At 36.9% G+C, this 24,001-nt stretch overlaps 1 protein-coding gene across 1 annotated transcript in view; it reads left to right on the forward strand.

The window, feature by feature from the left end:
• Positions 1-17,990, forward strand: part of LOC139724567 (axotactin-like) — a 52,996-nt gene extending 35,006 nt beyond the window's left edge. The window contains exons 19-31 of the mRNA XM_071635698.1: positions 21-160; positions 1,637-1,882; positions 2,469-2,624; positions 5,982-6,155; positions 6,907-7,041; positions 7,787-8,026; positions 8,875-8,960; positions 10,139-10,277; positions 11,852-11,994; positions 12,807-12,906; positions 13,909-14,070; positions 15,625-15,692; positions 17,622-17,990. Coding sequence (XP_071491799.1) covers positions 21-160; positions 1,637-1,882; positions 2,469-2,624; positions 5,982-6,155; positions 6,907-7,041; positions 7,787-8,026; positions 8,875-8,960; positions 10,139-10,277; positions 11,852-11,994; positions 12,807-12,906; positions 13,909-14,070; positions 15,625-15,692; positions 17,622-17,990 — 2,158 coding nt within the window. The remainder of the gene's footprint in view (positions 1-20; positions 161-1,636; positions 1,883-2,468; positions 2,625-5,981; positions 6,156-6,906; positions 7,042-7,786; positions 8,027-8,874; positions 8,961-10,138; positions 10,278-11,851; positions 11,995-12,806; positions 12,907-13,908; positions 14,071-15,624; positions 15,693-17,621) is intronic.
• Positions 17,991-24,001: the final 6,011 nt, after the last annotated feature.

Here is a 24,001-nt window from a genome sequence, read left to right on the forward strand (position 1 = left end):
ACTTGTTCTCACTCCAACAGGAATCCAAAGATGAAGCCAGGCTGTAGCAGTGCCTGTGACAAGCAGCCCTGCCGCAACGGGGGGCAGTGCTTGGACGAGTGGGGTACCTTTACCTGCAACTGCCCCCATCCTGCCCTTCTGGGTAACGACTGCAGCAATGGTAAGCAGCTGGACCACAAACAGAGTCATTTAATGAATAATAAAAATAAGGTCTTATTTATCTGGGGTAGCCTTTTCAGTTTTGTCACTGCTCTACCAGAGGGCCCTGCCATTATTATTACCCCAGCGTTGCCAGGTACCCATTTATACACCTGGGTCAAGAGGGACATTGTGGATAAAACATCTTGTCCAAGGACGTAAACACTGGGATGGAATCGAACTCGGGTCCTCCGTTTGGAAGATGGGAGTCTTATCCACTATGGCATGGTGGATATTTATCTATTTATAGATTGGGCAGCAAAAATCCTGCAATCTCATTGGTCAAAAATTGTGTTTTTGACTTGTACTGGCCACACATTGTGCACAATTCCCACTAACACACTCTTAGCTGCTAATGAGGAGTGTTTGTAATTACATATTGTGTTGTTACGAAGATTGTTCATGCACAGTCTCAAATGAAGGGACTGTAGATGTTCTTGCTGTGCTCCATTTGCTACATGTATCATGAGAAATGGTATGCGCACGCAATTCACCTCAAAACTTACTGTAATTAAACAAGCCATGCGGTGGTGTACTGAATTTATGTGGAAGATTACAGAACACTGTGCTGATTGGATAACCTCAAACAAAATCTGCTTATCTGAAGTAGATATGAAGATATCTGCTCAATATTTATTCTCTATTCACTTCTTTTTCCTTGGGAGGATATGTGATTTTCTGTTTATATCTCCTTGATTTTCAGATTTGGTTTTACAATAAATGTGTTCTTCAATACTTGAGCAAATTCAAAGCCCAATTTATCTTCATATTATTTTCTCATCAAAATTTGAAATATGAGATATTCTAATCATAATATGAAATATTGATAATAGTAAGGCACTTTATACTGGTGTTTCTAAGTGCACAAAAAAGACTGAAATACCGAATTACATTAGGACAATCCAAAACCAAAATTACAATCACAAAAGAAGAAGAAGGAGAAGATATTACCCCCCCCCAAAAAAAAAACAAACAAAAAAACAAAACAAAAAAACAGACAAACACAAAAAACCAAAACAACAGTGATTAATAACTGACTGTGTGTGTGTGTGTGTGTGTGTGTGTGTGTGTGTGTGTGTGTGTGTGTGTGCATCTCCAGAAAAAAAAATCCACTTGATATTTCTTCTCTAAGTTACTTCTTTTTCCTTTGGAGAATATGTGATTTTATGTTTATATCTCCTTGATTTTCAGATTTGGTATCACAATGAATGTGGTGTTCAAATGTATTGTTACATGTCAGATTTCTATTACCACTCTTTAAATTTGCCCTTTTGAAAATCATTATGGTATCTCTGTGTTATAATTATTGTCTTTCCTCATTGACAATGTACAAAGTGCTCTGTATCAAGCAAATGTCATTGTTAAAATGTTTGATTACCAAGTGCATTACTTTCTTGAAAAGTGAGATATCATAAATAATGTCTTTTCCTCTACACAGACAAGAGACTGGACACCCTCAGCTTTCAGAAGGACTCCGCCTTCGTGAACTTTGACCCCTCAGACCGGGCGGTGCTGACCGCCGACTTCCACCTGGGCTTCCGCACGTTCCAGACCGACGCCCTTCTCTTCTACGCCCACGACCAGTTCGGCAACTTCATCCAGCTGGACCTGAAGGAATCTGCCCAGGTCGTCATGACCTTTAATGATGGCAGGGAGATGATGGAACTCGTGACGGCGATTAATGGTGAGCAATTTTCTGAGCCAAAAAGAAGAGACAAATAAATGATAGGAAAAGAAAGGAAAAAGAGAGAGACAGTAGGCAAAGTGTACTGTTCAAGCTGAAATTTTCATGTACAGATATTTTTGTGAATTTTCTATTTTGCAAAAGCAGTACTTTCATTTGGCAGCCATAACAACGATTACGTGTATGCATTAGGAGATTTGAGTTAACATTCTTTTCGGTACTGGGAAGGGTTTTCAATAAATTTTTTCTTTGGAACATATCTTTATGTCTTATATACTTTTAAATATTGGAGAAACAGTAAGACATGGAGATGAATTAGTTTGAAGTTATAGATGAAAATGTGCATATCCAATACTGCAGCGTATCTTTGGTATTCAATCTCATACAATCATTTGACTCAATTTCCCTCAAAACTTTGTCATTTTCAAGGACAGCAAGACATAGAATTTTCAGAAACAGTAAGACATGGACATGAATTAGTTTGAAGTTATAGATGAAAATATGCTGAACCTACGCTGTAATGTATCTTTGATATTTAATCTACAATGCTTTGACTCAATTTGCTTAACAACTCTGTCATTAACAGGAACAGCTTTGAATTCTGGATCTTGGGTTGATATTTCTGTCATCCGTGCTGACGGTGGAATCACACTTGTTGTGAACACGGACCACAGCAGTACCTACCCCACGAATGTGACCCTCCTAACGGCATCTGACGGCCGGCCGTTCACTGGTGTGGCAGGTATGGGACATTTAATGAAGAACAAAATGATGATGATTTAGAGATGACAGGGAGACAGGAATGGTGGTGATAAAAGATGATGATGGAAAATGATGATGAAGATGATGATGAGAATGATGATATTAGTGATGGATGATGTGAATGGCAATAGTAATGATGAGGATGATGATGGGAATGATGAGAGTTGTGATGATGAAGATATTTTTTGGCAGAAATGTTGGGGTAATGCTCTTTGTGATGATTGCAGTGAAGCAAAGGATGTTACTTAGGCTGGCTAGAAGTGATTATAGTGATTTTGATTACTTTCCTGATGATGGTAAAGATGATGGTGATGATGGTGATGATGGTGATGATGATGATGATGGTGATGATGGTAATGATGATGATGGTGGTGGTGATGATGATGATGGTGATGATGGTGATGATGGTGATGATGGTGATGATGATGATGATGATGATGACGATGATGGTGAAGATGATGATGATGATGACGAATGGAAAGTGGGAAGAACAAATTTTTGTAATAGAGGTTGAGAAATGTTGAAAATATCTCTTTTGTGATGTTGCAGCAATCTATTTTCCTTGGTTTTGCATGGCTGATTGTGCGAGAAGAAATTTGTTTTGAAGAGTATTATTGCTATAATAACATGACCCTGTGCTCAGAAAGTGACCAGACTTGTGCTTAGAGGTTTATCTGCTGATGGTGGGTTTATTGTAGTGAATTTGAGATACAATGTTGGCGAGTCATCATATCAAACACATTTAACTCTTCCCATACAGTTCTCCTAATGTAAATGAGAACAACAAGATCATAAGAGCTATTTCATGCTAGCAATGTAAATCAGAGCATCAGGTATCTGTCAAAGGATACAGGGGAGATAATTTTTATCAGTTGGACAGTTGGAGAAAATAAGATATGTATGAAGTAGATATCTGAGTTATATTTCCCATTGCTGAATACCATATATTCATCGATCTCAATGTGTTTCATTGAAATTGTGTAATGTGACAGTTACTGTAGCAAAGATTACTGTTATTGCATTGTATATTTGTAATCGATTAGTGTGTGTAATGTTTGTAATTTTAGATTCTTTAAAATCATGAAATTTTTCAATGACTACTCTGAAGATGCTTTTCCCTTTCCTTGTATGATTCATATCAGGTTTAGTTTTCTTGAACATGCAGTGAATTTGGATACATTTGCAAATGTTACATAGAAATCAAGTGAGATTCCCAGCTAGCTGACTACTTTTCAGAAAGAAAATCATTTTCATCAGTCATATTGCATCTTTAGGATGAGATCTGCTGGTAGGAACCAGTCGACATTTTGGTTGATTGAAATCCATGTTGGTTACCGATTGACTGCTAATTATTTGAAGGAGAAATTACCGTATCAATTATGGTGAAACAAGTTCTACTGATATTGATGGCAGAACAGCTTTGTAGGAATGATTGCCCAATTTTGTTGTCTGAAGCAAATCTCTTGGCTCTGTTTTTCCTTCTGGGTGCACTTTAGCCCCGCTGAACGAATCCAAACCAGGAAATCTTGAGCTTGAAGCATTAAAAGAGCTCAAGTTTGTGCGTAAGTGCCAGACCATCCAGTCCCTCTATGTATACCCAGACGCATGAAATAGAATCAATATTCAAGACCAACAGGCACTAAGACAGTTTTGAAATTTGATTCCTGAACCCTTAAAGACCGCCTAATATGTGGCCCATTTACCAGGATGGCCCCTTGATCATGTTCAGAGCAAGAACCTCCCTGTAGTAGTTCTTATCAATATTTTGGATTTAACCCTTTATTTTGCCTTGAGTTTTCTAATATGCAGATGGTTTTGTCATGTGTGTTTGTGTTGATGTGTGAATGGTTTGTGACTGTTGTACAGTGTAGTCCGTTTATGTTGAATGGTATAGAATCCCACCTTAGTATGTTGTAGTGTATGTATAGCATGTCCTCTTGTTTACCTTTCAGTCATGTGGAAGGTACATAGTTATAAATCATTTTCAGGAAATAACTTTTTTTTCTTATTTATGTAAGATACAAGGAGGCCTGTTATATTATTTTGTAACTTGAAAATATTATTTTGTAACATTTAAATTTGTTGTCAAACCCTATCTAATCCTATAATTTATATGTCTGATATTCATGTTTGTCTCGTAACTGTTTTTACTGACCATGCCCTATGTGTTGTTTGTGTTTGTGTTTTGTTAGTTATTGTTGTGAAATGTAAATATTGTCATTGTTCAGTGGATAAAATTTTGCCAGCAGCAAAGACAAAAGTGAGAAAAACTTATTTGAAAGTCTTAGAAATGCTGATATAGTTATCATACTTTGTACTACTTTTACCTAAAGATAGAGAAAATAATCATTATGTTCTCAAACACTTAAAGTGTAAATGAAAATATTATCTCATAAATATATTCAAGACTCTTGTTTGTAGGCTCCTATATCTTCACATAAGAGCAATAGTCACTCAATGTCATATTTAAAATTTACGGACAGATAGCAGAAGTGGTAATTGAGTATCAAAGAAAACATAGGTACATTTATGCATCCACCTGACGTGTATAAGAAACAAACAAACCTGGAGTGTCCAAACAGATATATAATATAAGACATGTAGAGGAACACAACATTTTTTTATTGAAAGCAGGAAGGTGTGGTTTAGCTTCAAATTGGATTGTGCTTGGTGATATTTGGCAGCATGAAGGCAGTAGCTCTTACAGTACTTTTGAATATGTTGTGATATATCTATGTTATTTGTGCTGCAAGAGTTTGAACCTTTAAAAGCAGAAAGCACTATGTAAAGACTGGTTCACAATCACCATATTGGATTTAATATACATGGCTTCTTATTGACTGTATGTGAAAGTTAAAACAGAGTACCTTTTCTGTAATGATATCACATATATTGATATATATTTATACAAGCCCTGTGATTTCTGATTATTCCCTCAGTACAACATTGCTGGAAGAAAGCTACAGCTTTCACAGAATGGACATAAAATTTACTGTTTTACATCTAGTATCCACACATACTTTCAGGAGTTTGTTAGCTATTTTTCCATAGTTAGTAACAGATCCATAGGAAAATTAGTAAGAACTGTGAAAATTGTGTGAAATATATTAGTTCGAAAAGATGTGAAACAATAGAATCAAATATGTTATCATGATTACAGTTTTTCCTGGTATTCCCTGCTATATCTAATGTACTATGTGAACCTTTCATCTTGTGCTACTGGAATACACAATCATATTGAATGTGATGTGTTAATAGTTTTTTTAAACATTGTTACATTAGGCAACATTACCATGAACATTGGCGTGACCAGTTAAAATCTTTATCGTATCTACAGCAACTGTACGACCAGTGTTGCCGTTTGATGGGCCATCGGAGTCGTTCGTCAAGGTCTACGTGGGTGGTGTGCCAGAGGGGACCACCACTGTGCCCACCCTCCAGGGGTGCATCAGGGGGCTGGTGGTGGACGGACAGGGGTGGAACTTGCGGGAGAGAGCTGACCCAGAAGCGGGTGAGTGGGTGGTACTTTAACCCATTGAGGATGGACTTATACTGCTACAACACATATTTTCCATAGACACCTGCCCGAGTATGCTTGGGGCTCGTCCTCAAAGGGTTAATAGTGGGGAGCCAGTGTCTCAGAAGGTGTGTTGAGTACAGTATGCCACTTCAGCTGGACTCTTGAATTAATCCATTTAGGACTAGCTGATTTTGCTCTGTCACATAGATACATGTACCTGACCAAATATTTTTGCGACTAGTCTTAAATGGGTTAATGGCATATCAACTCTTCCAATCACATCACAAACTTACTCTAGTACAGCGTATGTATAATGTAAACAGGATTTCAGGATGGTGGGCCTGAGAAAGAGTAAAAAGAGAATGAAACCCAAACAAATATGTGAATTTGGAGAGCAACGCCGTGCAAAGTATGTAGACTTAGCTTTCCTTATCTTAACTAAAAATTGTATATTAATATGTACACACACAAATATACACATAGATATACATACATACATAAATACACACAAACATACATACATGAATAGACACATACATACATACAGTACTGTACATACATACATTGTACATAGATATATACATACATATACACATACACACTTACATACATACATACATACATACATAAATACATACATACATACATACATACATTAACACACACTGGCCTATGAACTCATACTGTTCATAGTTTACCATCCCTGTGAGTAATAATTGCCCCTATATGTCTTGACTTACAGGCATTTCTGCCACATGTGTGGACAACTGCCTCCCACGCAACCCCTGTCGGAACGGAGGCACCTGTATGGAGATGTGGGACCACTTCAAGTGCAACTGCTCAACTACCTCATACACTGGAAGCATGTGCACCGAGGGTACGTAGGGCAGGGATGGAGTGAGGGGACGACAAGGTGGATGAGTATACAGAGTGGAGGGAGTGAATTGAGTGAATGACAGAAGAATTGAAAGATGGAGGGAGACAGAGACAGACATAGATAGATAGATGTATAGATAGATAGATAGATAGATAGATAGATACATACATACATACATAGATACATAGATACATACATAGATATAGATAGATAGATAGACAGATAAATAGGTATAGATAGATAGATAGTGAAAGAGAGTGAGATGGATGAAAATTGAATCATGTAGACTTGATTATTTACTTGATGAAAAGAGAATGATAGAGCTCAAAGGCAGATTGATGTTTTATGTATACATATGGACTAACTTGCATTTAAATAATTATAATTCAATAAGTCATATGCAAGTTAAATTCAAGTAAATTATACCCGTGCAAATTAAACTCAAATGAATTATTCATAGTAGAACAAAATGAGTTATTCATGTGCAGCCTTCATGAGTTGCTAATTTGAAAGCAAATTCAAGTGAGCTATAAATCAAGGAGATTTGAAAAGGGCATGAATTTCAAGTGGAAAGCCAAATCAGGTGCTCTTTGACGTGATTATTTGGTCAAATTAGGCCACTGTAGTGGAAATAATTATTGCTACACCATTTGTGCATCACAGGTGTCATATCCATATCCATATCCATACTTTAATCTTTCAATAAAGTATATAACTGTGATGTTATCCACGTTCATTCTTGCAGATATTGGAGCTACATTCAACGCTGGCAGCCTCCTACTCTACCCCTTGTTTTCACCGAGCGATCAAGCCAACGATGTCCTTGAAAATGATGAACTACACTTTGGATTCAGCACCACCGCATCCTCGGGAACAATTTTCTACGTTCGTAACGACTTCGCCAATTCAGACCAGCAGAATTACATCAGTGTCAGTCTGATGTCAGGACATCTTAAATTTGTCTTCAACTTTGGAGCTGAAAAGGGTGAGTATTTCACACTGACCTCTCCATCACCATTAATACCCAAACGAAAAATCATTTTTTCCAGTGTAACTCTGAGTATTATGCCATGTTCGTGCGCCTGACTCAGTTGATGGCGTGCCATGTTCACATATTTTGCTCAAATTCACAACCCCTCCCAAACCGATCAATAAATCGCCAAATGCAGCAGACCAATGGAAGCTTTACTCTTGATTCCATTCCCGCACATGTATAGCTTGCATTATGGGGAGGGTGAATGTCAAGCAATGTTTCCTATGCAGTAGATTTGCTAGTAGGGCCTAAATTCTAAGTTTCTGATGCTATTCATTTTTGCAAAAGTCATCACTGTAGGCAGTATTCCCTAGGTTCCCTCCCCCTCCAAAAAAGGAAACTAAAAAGTTGTCTGCAAACCTTGCAGTTAGAGATTATTCTAAAATCTTCTTCCTTAGTCAGTAGGATTCTTTAAACAGTCTTACACTTATGAAAATACTGTGGACTTCATACTTTAATACCTGTACCCTCCTTGGAGAATGCAGGAAAATCAAAATTACATCAGAACAGACAAGCCAGCAGAAAATGGACTTGTGATTTTCATATATTTGTATAACTTTTTTTTTGTTAGTTAATGTGATTTGATGACCGAGAGAAGTAAATTGTAGAAAGCTGGAAATTGCAGTGTCTATTTTGATATCTGGAAAGCGTAGCATGCTTGGCTTAACTACATCTCCAGGTGGCCCATTGCAGTATTCAAGGTATGATAGAGAATAATGCATTTCAAAATGAATGGTATGGGTGTGTTTGCACAGTGGTACTGATAAGCATTATTATTGTGTCTCATGTCCAATGTCCAGTTGAATTACAAAAGAGTGGACCCTTCAATGATGGATTCCGTCACATCGTGGTCATGAAGAGATTCGGACGAGTCATCTTGGTTGATGTAAGTTTAGAGCACATGTTTCATATATTTTTAAATTGCGGGCTTAGTCTATGTGATGTGTGAGTTCTGCACTCTGCAAACTTTTATTCCTTGCTTTTACATCTTCAAGTATTTGTAGATCTGAAAGTGCAATTACATTAGGCTGAATGCCAGGCCAAAATAAGAAATGAAAGGAGGAGGGTAGCTCATAGGAGAGCGAAGGAACAACCCATCCTATGCATTTAAGTTATGGTCATTTCAATGTACTTGTGCATAGAACATACTCCTTGGGCAAAATGGGAACAAGTGTCTTTGAAACCTGGATGTTCCATGTGTCACAGATTGGGGGGCATTTCATAAAGCATTTGGTCGGATATTTTTCTGACAAACTGTTACAAGCTCCTGAAATCCTTGCATCTGATTGGCTGAGAGCAAAGTTGTCTGACAACTTTGTCGGACAAAATGCTTCATGAAATGCCCCCCCCCCCCCCCTGAATTCTTTTGAGGTGGAAAGAATACAATTTGAATCTACAAGATGGGCTTGCACACTAGCACTCAATTGTATAGCACCATCTGAAACAAGCAGAGATTCTCTCAAGATAATGGTGTGGGTAAACCAATCATATCTCTGTAAGCACTTGTATTTTCACAGAAGAATAACTAGTGTCATACTCTTTTATTCTAGTCAGCAAGTAGCAGAGGTGTCTGTAATTGTTGCTATGTGTACACATACCTTTTGAGTCACTTTGCCGTAAGATGTGTTTCTTGTGTGCATTTGTGTTTAATCTTTTAGTTACCTCCACCGACAGAGGAGGTAATGCTGTCATCGTTGTTGGTTTGTTTGTTGGGTTGTTTGTGTGTCTGTGTGCAAAATAACTCACATGCTTGTGAAAGGATTTAGATGAAACTTACATGAAAGGTTGATAATGACACAAGGAACAGATGATTAAATTTTGGTAGTGATCCAGGAATTTTTTGTGGATCTCTTGAAAGATTTTCAATATTTTGGCAGGTATGATCAAATGAATGGGTGGAAGTCACTGATCTCTATGGTATATGGAAGAAAAAGATCAGTGGTGGAACGCAGCTGCTTGGCAGAGTTCTGCGCTCTCAGAGTGCTTCTCTAGTTTATGTTGCTTTTTTTTTCTGTACATAAGAAATCTTGTTCATTAGCATCCTCTTTTCTAATTTGTATTTAGGTTGACAACCAAGGAGATAACTACAAATCTCTGCTCGCAGCCCCGCGACACTTTGCTGGAAGAGCAGCCATTGTCGTGGGAGGAGTTGAACACAACATGACAATGTTCAGTGAGGGTGGCTACAAGGGTTGCATTACGAGTAAGTGGAAATACTTTGATTTCACAATGATATCACCGCTGTTATCACCATCATCAGGGAGCTTTGGATTTCTGCAACGTGGATGTTCAGAGAGAGAGAGAGAAAAAGCTGTTCCTCGCATGTGCAAAGTTGCTTATCAAAATCAATCTTTATCTCATGCTGTTGAGTTTTCACAACACATTCTGGGTTTTTTTTTAATCTGCTCAATTCATGACACAGAGAGCTGTTTGATGCAATGATCCTATGGGGGTTCCATTATACTTTTTTAAAGGTTGTGTCCTCGTGTAATATGAAACTGCTTTACAACACGATGCAGGCTGAGAGGAGAATGGCCAACACAATCACTGTCTCACGTGTCACAAATCTAAAGCTCCCTATTACCACCACCACGAGAACGGTAGCTACTTACTTCTTGAAAGGATGTATGATGAAATGAAACTCATCTCCGAATAATGCTGCCTTTGATATTTTGATTTTCAGTGAACAGTGAAGATTGAGTTTCTGCTTGTAGGCTTTTTCAGTTTCTGCAATTCTTCACTGATAATGGTTGATTTCTTCTTGCTGTTTTAAACTTAAACAGGAATGAACCCCAAATATACTGGTGAATTGAGTAATGTAGCAATATTAGTAGAACACATCAGTGACAGGTTTGAGGAAAGTCGGACTGTTCAAAAATTATGAATTTTTAAAGTTTTGGTGCTGCCATCACTGAATGAGAAGACTGCTAGAGATCATATTTAAGAAAATATAAATGAAAATATAATATTTTTTCACTTTTCTAGCATATTGAAAGAGCACTAGACCTACCTCGTTTTGAAAGCAGGGGGAATTATATTGCCCTTGACATATGTTGGTAAGAAATTGTTGGAATGTGTACTTTTCATATAACACAATATTTTGTGGAATTTTCTTTATATCATTTTCCATATATGAAGTCACGATCTGTAATAGTCTTCTCATCCAGCAATAGTCTTCTCATCCAGCAATGTATATATGCACACAACCTTTGAAATAACTTTTGAACAAATTTTCTGATTTTCCTCGAACTTTCACTGAAGTGTTCTACTAATATTGCTGCATTCACTCAATCCTCATGCCATTCACCTTTATTTGCCACACTTATAAAAAATATTTATTGAAAATACAAATAAACCAGCAATTACTTATGATGTCATCTTGAAAGCAAGCTTTTGTGAATCTTGTCACCTTTGCTTTGATTGGGGTATTTCTGTCTTTAAAATAAAATTGGGAGTTCTGGTATCTGTTTCTTTTTTCAACCTGATAGCTTGCAATGAAAAGGAGACTGATGGAACACACCTTGATATTTTTGCAACTGTTTGGTTATCAACCCGTTGAGGACGGGCTGATTTTGCTACAACACGCATTTCCCATAGACACCTGCCCGAGTATACTCGGGATTCATCCTCAACGGATTAAGGGCTCAATTGTATTTGTTGGGAAAATTATACTAAGATGCTATCCCTCAGATTAAAGGAAAGACCATGTGTTAGTCTGATAATTTAATACTCAAGCACACAAACAAAAGCATTAAAGAGTTTTTGCCAACTTTCCAGGTCTGTACTACAACCGCATGACTCCACTGGACCTGGACATCAGTGGTCTGGGGATGACCCGATCAGGATGTGCAGCGTTTGAGCCTACAACCACTACCGCTGCCATGACAACCGAGATGCCTTCAAATCCATTGTTCCAGAAGGTATACTTAAAGGAGAATTGATGCTTACATGCTAATTCCATGACCATATTGCTCCCATGACAATTACTCCCATGAAATATGTGCACACAAAGCCAAATGAAGGTTCTACCCACAAACATAATCCTAACCCTAATCCTAATCCTCACATCAAACCATAAAACCATAAACCCTATCACAATCCTAACCCTAACCCTAAGTCCTTGGATAAAATAAGACCGGAGTAATATTGTCGCAGGAGCAAATGTCGTGGCACCTTGCAATGTTGACAGCAATAGTTGTACTGCTGTCTAGTTTGGTACTAGTATGATACTTTCTGGCTCATATCTCATGGAGGATATTAACCCATTGCTAACTAGAACCATGTATGTTTCCAGTCTCCATTGTGATTCAATAAATGACTCAAACAGAGCTGCCAGCTGGTTTGCTTTTGAAGTTTTTCATATTTTTATTCTTCATCCAAATTTTGAAAAAAAAAATGTTCTTTAAATGATAAATATGTATTTGGAAATTTGATTTACTGTGCTAAATATGTGCAATCTTTCCATTATTAACCAAAATATGTTTACCTAAAAACTATGTTTTTTTTTAATCTCCAGAGGTTGGCAAACCTGTTAAATTATTCCACTACGAGCTTGACTTTGTGTAGGATTAATACAGATGTCACATTTGTCAATAGCAAGATGATTTTAGTGTTAGATAGTGTTTGGTATAACCCAAATTACATGTTGAACTGGGGTTTATAGGGTATAAGGTTTGTATCGCTGCTCTGAGAGTTTGATTGGTCGATTGATGGTGTCTCTCTCTCCTTTCAGCCAATGACGATGCCTCCCTGGAATGTACAGCCGGCTGAATGGCAGGAGGTGCCAGAGGAGTTGTCAGATAAGCAAGAGCGAGATCCGCTACTCATGGGCAGTGAGTATCACACATGTCTGTTTCTGAGTCTTCTCGAGATGAAACTTCTGACAACGATTGATGTTCTGTGAATGTACCATGCTTTTATAATGACAGGTTACAAAATGGTTTCTGCAATACCATGCAAATAGAAATGCTGGCCGTAGGGAAACTTTTGTGCATTTCGCACGACATGCATCAAGCGTAAAAATTAAATGCTTGCTATATGTGATTCCATCCAGTATATTCTTTTGATTCCGCAAAATTTGGAACACGCAAAGTTTACCGTACCAGCCCAAGCAGGAAAAATTACCCATGTGAAAATTTCCATGTTTAGAGTATGTAGCGAATACACCCCACAAACACAACCACACACACCATTTTTCTTTTGTTACATTCATTGTCCTCTGTCTGAACTTGGAAAGTAATAGTGGATTAGCCTAAAAAGTGTTCTTGCCAGAGTGCAATATCAACCACACACATCCTATATTAAACCAAAGTAATGCTAAGCATTCTATTAATTATCCATTACTGCATATACTGTAGGCAAAGAGGGTCGTTGTGCATAAAGTCTTTCTGAAGGACTCAGTTGTCATGGCTGGTCTTGAACCCTAGACCTTTGTGAAAGTGCAACTCACTCAAACCACTACACTACAAATATGTATGTCTCCTATACATGATTAAGATATTTTCTTTGTTTTCTAATGATTTACTTGTTAGTTCACAGATATGACAGGGCTGCACACTAACCCATTTTCTTCTACTGGTCCGACAGTGATTTTTACTGGTCAAGGACCAGTCGGACCATACAGTGCCATTGTGTAGCGTCTGTTATCATTTGCCCCTATGATTTCGAACATGGCTTGCTTGGATCTAACAAGTAGTGGTTGAATGTTTTGGTGTGTTGGCAAAATCAAGTCAGCTTCCTTGCTTTTATTTATGGTTGATGATGCTCCTTTGGGACAAGACTCTCCTAATACACTATTCTGCAAAATAACTTTATCTCTTCACTTGCACACCCAGTCATCATCGCTGTCTTCGTTGTGGCATTCCTCATCCTCATCATCTGCATCGTTGTCACGGCAATGAGCATCAAGAGCAGTAACAACCAACAGCAGCGGGCTGCTGCCGGTGACAAGGATGGAGAACCCAAGGAAGTGGATGTCTTACTAGAAGATGGAAGGGGTGAGTCTTCCTTCCTCTAGCTTCTTTTGTCTGCCATTTTTTTTTCATGCCTGATCAGGGGGAAAAGGGATGAAAGAAGGATTTCTCTTACTTTAACTCTTTATGTGCCAAGGTGTACATCTTTTAGCTGTGTGCTACATTATTCTAAGACCATAATGTAGGTATGCTATAGGAAAACAATCCATTTTTCCGTAACTTAACTCCGTAACTTAGTTTTTTGTTATGCTGGACATGTAGTGAGTAAAGTTGTAGAGAAAATGCCAGTCTTTGCTTTGATGTGAATTTTATGCCAAATATGTGAATGTCTGTCTTTCAAATGGCTATTATTAGCTTCATTATTGTCCAGGCATGACTTTTTTTTACACAAAAACTGTCAATAAAATCAGAATTTACTCCCAAATCAAATATCAATGTCAAACTCGGTTTGATATTCAATCACCACATAATGCAAGCTATATATTAATGTAATCGCTAGAAAGTGAAATTTTGTTATACTGACAGATGTATTTGCCTATTGTTAGATTGGTTTGGGCATGTTTGTGCGTTTTAGCAAAATGTGCGAACTTGGCACACTGTCGCCTGAGTTGGGCATGTGAACAGGGCACATACGAGTTAAGAATTCAGAGTGTTTGAATTGTATAATCTCCTAATATTATTCATGAAGATTCCATGCATCATGTAGCTTGATGTCTCCTCACAACAAGTGAACATTTAAAATTGTATGTTAACAGTTTATTTGTGTCATTATCAATTGCGCTATTGGGCTCCCAAGCTTTTTTTTAAATATTAAACAGACAGTTTCCATTAAATTGCATTTTTTTTTTCATTCATTTACACTTCTGGTAATTTCAGAGAACTATACCAGGCTTTGAAATGAACAGAGATGTTGAAATGCCTACAGATGTATTGTGAATTCTGTGATGTTTCAAGAAACTAACCGTGACAATAAATGCTAAATGAAATCACTGAATTGGTTTTAATGGAATGCAAAGGTGACAGAACTGGTCAAAGAGGCTCTAGCTAGATTGTCACGCGGGATTTCACTCTCAGACAAATGTAATACCCAAAGACGACCAAACACCTGAAAAATGGACCCCAAATGGACATTGCATTTACATCAAATTTGCACCCTTAATGATGTCACCAGGGGCCTCACATACCCTGCATGGCATGTTTAAAAAAGATTATATCACCAAGTAAAATGTGCCAAATGTCATTATGGATGAATAATTACTTCTTACTCTAGTTGGAAAGTAACAAAGTAATACTTTCCTGAAATATAAGAATTAAATCAGTTATGCAGATGTCAAATTCCTTTTTGTTTAATCCACAACATTTACTACTGTCCCAAAATGATGCTGTACATGAATGCTCAACTTGCTGGAATAATTTGACAACATGGCAAGACAAGCCAATAAGCACTATATAATGAAACTGCCTTTCTCTGTGACTATCAGTGCATGTGCCTGTGTTACTAGCTTTGCCTTCATCTTGTTCTACCTGTAATTCCTGGGTGTCCCTAATGCCTCTTGTGCCTCTCTCCTTCTCTCTCAGGGGGTAGCTCAGGGCGGAGCTCTTCGGGGGCGCACCCCTCCCCCGGCAAGCGAGCTCCCTCAGCCGAGGTATATTGATGAGTACGGGACCACAATCTTCTGGTATTCCATGTCTTGGCATGTCAGTGTTTTTTTTTCAATCTTGTTTGAAAAGTTGTGAATCTGCCCTTTCCCATCTCCACCTCCAGGGGGCGCCCCTTATCTTGCTCTTCTGCAGCTGCAGTGCTGTGAATCTATTTTGTTTCTCCCTCTGACAAAGGTTTGAATGACGCTTTACCCGGAATGAATCTGTCTGCTCATTTGAGCTAAGACCAGCTATCATTTCAAGTGTCATTCTTCTGTTCTTACTGCTTCAATTCTTAGCAAAAGACAGCAAACTTGATTTTCACTTACTGCTACATAATGAACGTTCAAAAATCTTGCAAAAGTCTGCAAATTTTACTACACTCTGACAGAAACATTCATTGTTGGTTATTATAATGGGAAAGGATTTTATAACCTTTGATTTTCACCAATCCTTTTGATTTAATGGGACAGAATTGTACAAAGTATTGTACTGTTATGGAAAGAAAAGGGTCAAAACAATCAAAAAAAAGTTTGTGCTGAAACAGCATGCAGAAAATATTTTGTTACACCATAAGATTGAGATAAAAGATTACATTCAATGAACCCCAATAAATGATAACAGTTTGATCAAACCAAGAACACACTGTGATTAAAACCCAACCAACTGATCATCAAGCTATATTCTAAACAGTCCCTCTCCTTTCCTTTTACGTCTGTAACTACTAACCTTTGCCAAAGCATGTGAATTTCAGAAGTATTCTTTTTTTGTGTGTGTGTGTGTGCATCTTTCCTTGTTGCTATGTTTCATAGATCTGAGTATAGATTAGACTTGTCTTCCACCTCAGGCATAAAAAGTAGTTTGAAGTAATTCTGCAAAAGTGCAAGCTAGTTTAGTTGATGTTTGTGAATATGCAAGCCTCTTAGTTAAAAGGGACCCCTCCCTTCACTTCCTGGTTGAAATTGAGTTTGCTTTTAAACATCAAACCTTTTCTACATATACATGGAATCATCACAGTTGGATAATATTTTTTGAAAATGAAGGGTCTATGCCAAAGACAGCATACCAAGTGACATTGAAATGCAGCATGGGAAACCACAAACATCCTCCCACCATTTGAATTGTTTTTAGTTTTCCAAAGCTAGAAGGGAATGTTTGGTTGGGTAACTTGTAAAACGTTTTGATAGCATGCAAATGCAGAACATCTGTAAGAAAAGAATTATTCATTAGCTTAAATCATGGTAATAACATGTCAACTAACAGCATGCAAAGCTGTTCAGAGAATGCAATCATAATGTAAATATAGTCAAATTATCTATCAATTTCTTCACTATCTTCTACATTTTCTGAGTCTCACTTGCATGTGTAAAATAATCTGTAAATTCTGTCCATCTATCTATCTTTCTATCTATCTGTTTATCTTTCTATCTGTCTATCTTTTCATCTATGTGTCCATCTCTCTATCTTTAAGATCTATTCATCTATCAGCCTATCTTTCTATCTGTGCATCCATCCATCCATCTATCTATCTATCTATCTATCTATCTATCTATCTACCTATCTATATGTCTATCTATCTGTCTATCTATCTATCTATCTTTGAGTCACATCTGTCCATCTATCTACCTATCTCCTAATCTGTCCTTCCATCTATCCAACTATTATCTGCTTGTCCAATTTCCCTGGCATCTATCAACTGTTATTTCATCGCAATTTTCCAATTCTTGACTACTAGTCTATCTGTGTGTATATCAAAAAAATCTACCTGACTCTCATTCTGTATACCTCTATCTCTTGGTCTCACCATCCCTCTCAAGATCTATCTGTCTGTCTCTTTATCTGTATGTATGTATGTTTGTATGTCTGAGCAACATTCCTCTATATCTGTAGAAGCTAATTGGTTTCTGTGTGTCTCCATGCACCCCTTCCCACAGATCAGCGTTAGAGAGCTAGAATGGGATCCACAGATAGAGAAAAATATGCGCCCGCCCGAACTGGAATGGGACAACACCTCCTACACCAGCCCCGATACACCCCTTGAAGTCACACCCCTTGGATCTACATCCCTTGGAGCTACACCCCTTGGAACCACTCCTGAAGGGCCCTCACTAGTCCCCTCGGAGGCCCCCTCTCCAGCACCCAGCACACCCCACACCCCAATCAGGGCCAGCCCCTCCCCAACTCTCCTGCAGCTTGCTGCCAATCACAACCCACGGCTAGCTGACGTACCTTTCATAGATGGCCACCCCCCTTACAGCTCCGGCATAACTCACCCCTTTCACATAAAGGATACACCAGTGTAGTCATGTTACCACACACAAGGTCATCACCATGAATAACCCCAGGGAAGGATTTTATGCCCTCTCTACCGTTTTGCTATGCAAGCATCAATTTTCTTACCTGTAGCCAGAGAATTTCACCCAAAATACTCGAGTTGCTAGTTCATTCGTTCCAAATGTGATATTGATAAAAACCTTAGATATACAGTATATACCAGGGTAGTGCCATTGTACACTTCTTTGTGTGTATAAAGCAGATAAATGAAAGATATAAAATGTTTATGAGGCATAACAGTCATTACAGATTTGTGCAGGAGCTAATTTCATTAGAGCTGAATCTACCCCCACCCCCCCCCCCAAAAAAAAAAATGCCATGCTTGTGATCACGCTCTTATGATTGTTGTAAATGAAGTGCTCACATTACAAAAAAAAAAGAATAACAGTAGGATATAATATTTCTTATGCCGACAAAATATCAGGGACATGAGTTGTGAATTGTTTGGAGCATTTGAATGGTCGTTGCACTTTGCCTGGATGAAGCGGAATGCTTTCTGTTTTATCGTAGCCTCATGGGAAGCATTCTGAAATACTCCACAAAATGATGTTTTTTTCTTGAAGAGAATGAGACATGTGACCTATTTTTCCATCAAATTATCAGTATTAATTTGTACGCTGATAGTGTAGAAATTTTGTACAGGATGTTACCAACTCTTCCATACTCGTGACAAAGTGCATAGAGGTGATATATCTTTGTACTTCTTCGATGCAATTCCATTTATAGTCAGAAGACAGGGTGTGCTGTCTGCATTCACATGTGTTGTAATTTTCTCCTTATCTGAGAAGTTGCTTAACCCTCTCCTGGCAATTTTGTCAAAAAAAAAATGTCCCTGCTTGCTTAATTAAGCTGTCAAAAGGGTGAATATCTACCCAATCTTGTATCCTGTAATAAATTTCTTAATTTGCTTTGAATACAGTTACTGGTGAATTTGACTTGCGGCAGTGCAATCTTTGATTGATCACATCTCCCAAGATTTGATGTGTCAATCAGCATTTTGTGCTGGAAGTCATGATGAAGACCATGATGAGGTGTAAATTAGTTTGAAAAAGATGAGTGCAATGAAAATAATTTGATGGCGATTTGGAATGGGACACACTTGTTGTTTGGAAAGTAATGATTTATTTTTAAAATAAATTCCTTTGAAGTTCTTCCTAGACAAAAGTGTTCCAATTTGTCTGTTAAAGAAATTTGGGTAAATCTATTATAAGAGAAATTGATTCTGTTCTAGCTTCCTAGCTTTACATGCAGTGCAGTGAGTTGAGTAAATGCCATGCATTCTAGGAATTCCTTCACTCTCTATATGCTGTATATTCTATATGTATGTTCATTTTAAAAAAGAAGAAGTAGGAAAAAACAAAAACAAAACAGAAACGTGTCACGAATGTGATTATCCGGGGCCTTATTCACAATTTTTCGATGTATCATACAACAAATAATGAGAGAATGTGTATGTAGATATGCTTCTTTTCTTCAATATAGTGCTGAATTTGTACGTGAAGAGAGTTATCAGTATGCATTTCTGGTGGATTTTAAAGTTCATTGTACTTTGCTTCTAAACAGCAGATGTATTCATCAACAAATTGGAGAAGACAAATGGAAAGGAATCTTACATAGATATAATATTCAGGTAAATCTAGATTTTTCAAAGTGCTCACAGTATTCTCATAGCTAGTGAATATTCTTTATTTCAAAAAATCTGATAGAGGTCTAAAGAGAAAGTATCTCTGAATGAAAACTTGATGTCAGTGGTATGGCATTTCTAAATTATCTTTGAATATGAAGTTGAATGTTGAATCGAAACAGTGACCAAATTAAAGTTTGTAAAAATGTATGTACTGTCATAATGAGCAATAGTGAGTATGAAAATGACGGTCGTGTTTAGTGAGGATTTTTTTTCTTGATATTATGTAGGAAAGTGATGTTTGTCATTTAAAGCAAGCCCTGAAATATATTAGCTATGATACTGATCTTTGACCTTTCACCTGTAGATGACCTCTCCAACTCAACACTTGTCGGGACATTGCAATCTAAGAAATCTTGCATTAGATACATTTCTGCCTTATCCTCAGCATGTATTTCTCAAATGATTATTTTTTGTTTTTACTCACCTTTGCATTAGTGTATGGAAGATAGCTTGCCAGTATGTGTGTATAAGTCAATGATTGTATTGTTTGCTGAGTTGCCTATGCTGTGATATCTTATTTTTTTCAAAGTTTATGTTCTCTGAAGATAATTTGAATTATGTAGAAATATGTGTATTAATGTAAGTCAAGAATATCGGGGAGACCTCCATTAAACAGCTATTATAAGTTTGTCTGAAAGTGATTACATCAATATGAAATGGGTAGTACACGATTTGATTTAGTGTTGGAAATCGGGTTTTTCATGGATACAAATTTTATGCATTCTATAGAATATATTATATTATAAGTTGAGTACAATTATACTGTTCTTATTGATATTTGTTGGATTATTTTGTTTATGTATATATTAGTTCCTTCATATAGATATCATTATGCATTGTACTTTTCTTTACCAGTGCGCCATCTTGCCCAAGTGTCTGCACCTGATGTTAATAATTTCCAAAGCATAATATCAACGAAATGTGATGGAATATGTGTCTACTACCATTTTTAAGCATTACACCGCACCTATCCATTCTTGCTTATATCTAAGTGCATTTTCATTTGTGTGTAGTATCTGTTGAACAACAAACAAACATAGAAGCAGCTTATAAAATCGAAGACATTTTTTTTTAAACATTCTTTTTGAAAGTTTATCTAAATTCTAACTAATCCACCTCTTCCAGGTTGCTTCCAAATTTGACTAATGAGTCAAGCTGCCGATGTTGCGATTTTTTTTTTGTCCAACGCCGTCTAGATGCAGACAAATATAATATAGTACCAGGTATTTAGAGATTTATTCAGACACTTTCTCTTTGTTTGTGGTGGAATGCTGTTACGAGTCAACGTGGAGGAAACAGTAAAAGATGCGGCAACCTCAGGATCGGTTGTGTATGCAGACTGCATTTCCGATGTAATTGTGTGTATAAGTTCTTTGGAGACGAGTCGATGGTCTTATTAGTTTCATCATTCGATGTTATTTTTAGATGTACTGTTTGAGAGTTGAGATAAAATGAGTTGATTGTGCAATGTCGTAGAAAATTTAATGACGCGGGATCTAACATTCCTAACCTTTTGGTAGACTTTGAAAACATGATTGTATTCATGGAATCAATTCTTCCACGTGTATAAGATAAAGAAAGTAAAAATTAAACAGTAAATAGAAAAAAAAGTGGCAAAAAATGGATTTGCTGTGTCCACGGATACACACTTACGATACCTCTGTTGATGAGTTGGAATGAAATCGATAGCTGTACTGAACACAATTTTTACTTGTAAAATGAGTCTCGGCTAACGTGGGAAATGAAGAGTGTGTTTGTGCTTAAAAACAATTATTGACAGACTATCATTTGTGAGTTTCGACTGTAAACTTTCACCAATAAAGAATGACTTTATTTTGTTTTTTGTTTACATTAGAGAAGGTATGCAAGGATTTTTTCTTTTTTCTTTCTCGAATTATCATTGTAGAGATTGTTGTGCATAAAGGAATGTGCCAGTCCGTATAATGGTACGTATTTGCACAGCTACCATTGTTGAGAATTGTCAAGCAAGTGTTTTTATTGCACACTGAATTCAATGATTGACTGTCTTTCAGTGCAAGATTTTTACAGTGAGTTTTACTACGCTGAAATGAGTAACTGAAGAATAAATCAGTTAGCATTGAGAGACACTGATATCTGTCTATCTCGTCTAATTTATCAAGTCATATTATTATATTGTGTGTGTTGGATTACGGTCCTTAATCATAACTATACATCGCAGAGTTAAATTAGATTAACTAGGCCTTCAGTACACAAACACCACACACATACACACACAAACATACCCTCGCACACATACAGACACAGACAGACACACACACACACACACGCATATATATATATATATATATATATACATATATATATATATACATATATATATACACACGCACACACACACACGCACACATTCACACACACATACATGCATAGCTGACTCGTTGATGCATGGCTAGTTTGGATAGGGAATATTTTATTTTTAACCTTAAATTTCAAAATTGTCCGAAAAACATTCGAGGTATAATCGCAGTAGACTTGATGTCTCAAACTCATTGAACTGTTTTTTTTTCTCTTTTTTTATATATGCGATGTTTAGAAAGTATCGAATTCTTGCATATTTAGCTGGTTAATGTGTATCCTAAAATCCTCTTCAGCGTTTTCTTCGACTTTCTCCTACCCCATATCAGACATTGAGCTCTGTCATGAAAAGAAAATCCCAAACAAACATAGTTGAAAAACAAAACAAAACAAAACACCCGAATGTGTGCTGATCATGAGTCATGCAAAATGCAGAGGTTACGTAACAATGATCATGCATGATGTCGCATGGTCTACTTTTGCTAAAATCAAATTGAACTAAATCAAAGTATTTAGATAATTTCGCGGATAACATGGATATCTACCATATCTCAGAGGTCATGCATGTTTCTCCCTTTCAACGATTTCTCCCTACATTCATATCTGCTTTAGACTTCAGGCAACATGTGTAAAGAGATTTGCATTTGAGGGTGAACATTATGACAAAATAAAATGACCACGTAGTGTAAACAGAACTGCTTTGAATGATAAACTGTACATTAATGAAAGACAGATTGTCGCATAAATAAATAAATAAATATATAGATGGATAAATTGAAGAGTTTGTTTGCAAAAACCGTTAAGTCCATATTTGCCAAATGGAGATATTTGCGATTAAAGGTCAAGAAAAATAAAGAGAATAAAAAGAAATTTTGTGCTTCTTTTGACCATTAATTCAAAAATGTACTTTTATATGTAGTGACCAATATATCATTTAAAAGGTATTATTTTGTACTTTATGACAGAGATCTTACTTCAAAATCTTCAAAAATGGACTTATCGGTTTTTGCAAACAAACTCTTGACTGACGTAAGCAGACCCAGTTGCTTTAAATCATCTAAGGGTTCATGCATGTATACTCGTCTAAAATACAGGAGGTCAATGGTGAACAAATAATCATATATGGCACGATTTTGATGATAAATTATCTCAGAGGCTCTTAAAACACAACTACCACTTCTGGTTCTCCAACTATACATTAGCATTGATGGAAGCTAAGTATTCACTCACTACCCACGATGTCATAATAATGGCGCGTAGTCTCACTTCAAGTCGCTATTGCTCCACCGCACAGGCATTTATGATGATGTTCAGTGACTATTAATGATAGATGGGTCTTATATATAACTTATATAAATATTATACCATATACAGCTACAACTCTCGATGGGAGATAAAGTTATGTTCTAACAGCAGCATTTACTTTAGACTCTTTAAAAAATATATAATAATATTCAAAGTTAACTCGAAAAATTACAAATTAACAATACCCACCAAACAAAGAAATACATTATACTCTTAGCCTCTGATATTTTTTTTCACATTTACCTAAAACATTTCACAGAAACCCCTAAACAACAAAATACTAAACGTTAAGAAATCATTCCTATTCAGATTGCAATTGGTTTAACATCTCTGCTGTTGGTTAACTCAGTTGAAATATAAGAGTGCTGCCACAGTTTTTACCAATCACAAGTCTTCAAAGTCCAAGCTAATTAGCATGTAGACCAAAATTAGACCGTAACATCAAGCAGAAATGTCTTGACGTAACACCATATTCATTTCGCCATGTTCTAAGAAAGACTACATAGAGGAGGTGACAATAGTGTCCATGTCGTTCAATAAAGATGAAATTACGAAAACAAAGTTTTCATTTAAACTATTAAATGGTAAGGGGCAACCCTGCTCTGCTAATTTCATGAAAATCATCATAAAAAGATAAAAACAACAACAACA

The sequence above is a fragment of the Diadema antillarum genome, unplaced genomic scaffold (assembly GCF_040938485.1).
Source record: "Diadema antillarum isolate AM-2024a unplaced genomic scaffold, OU_Dant_1.0 scf00000221, whole genome shotgun sequence".
Taxonomy (NCBI): domain Eukaryota; kingdom Metazoa; phylum Echinodermata; class Echinoidea; order Diadematoida; family Diadematidae; genus Diadema; species Diadema antillarum.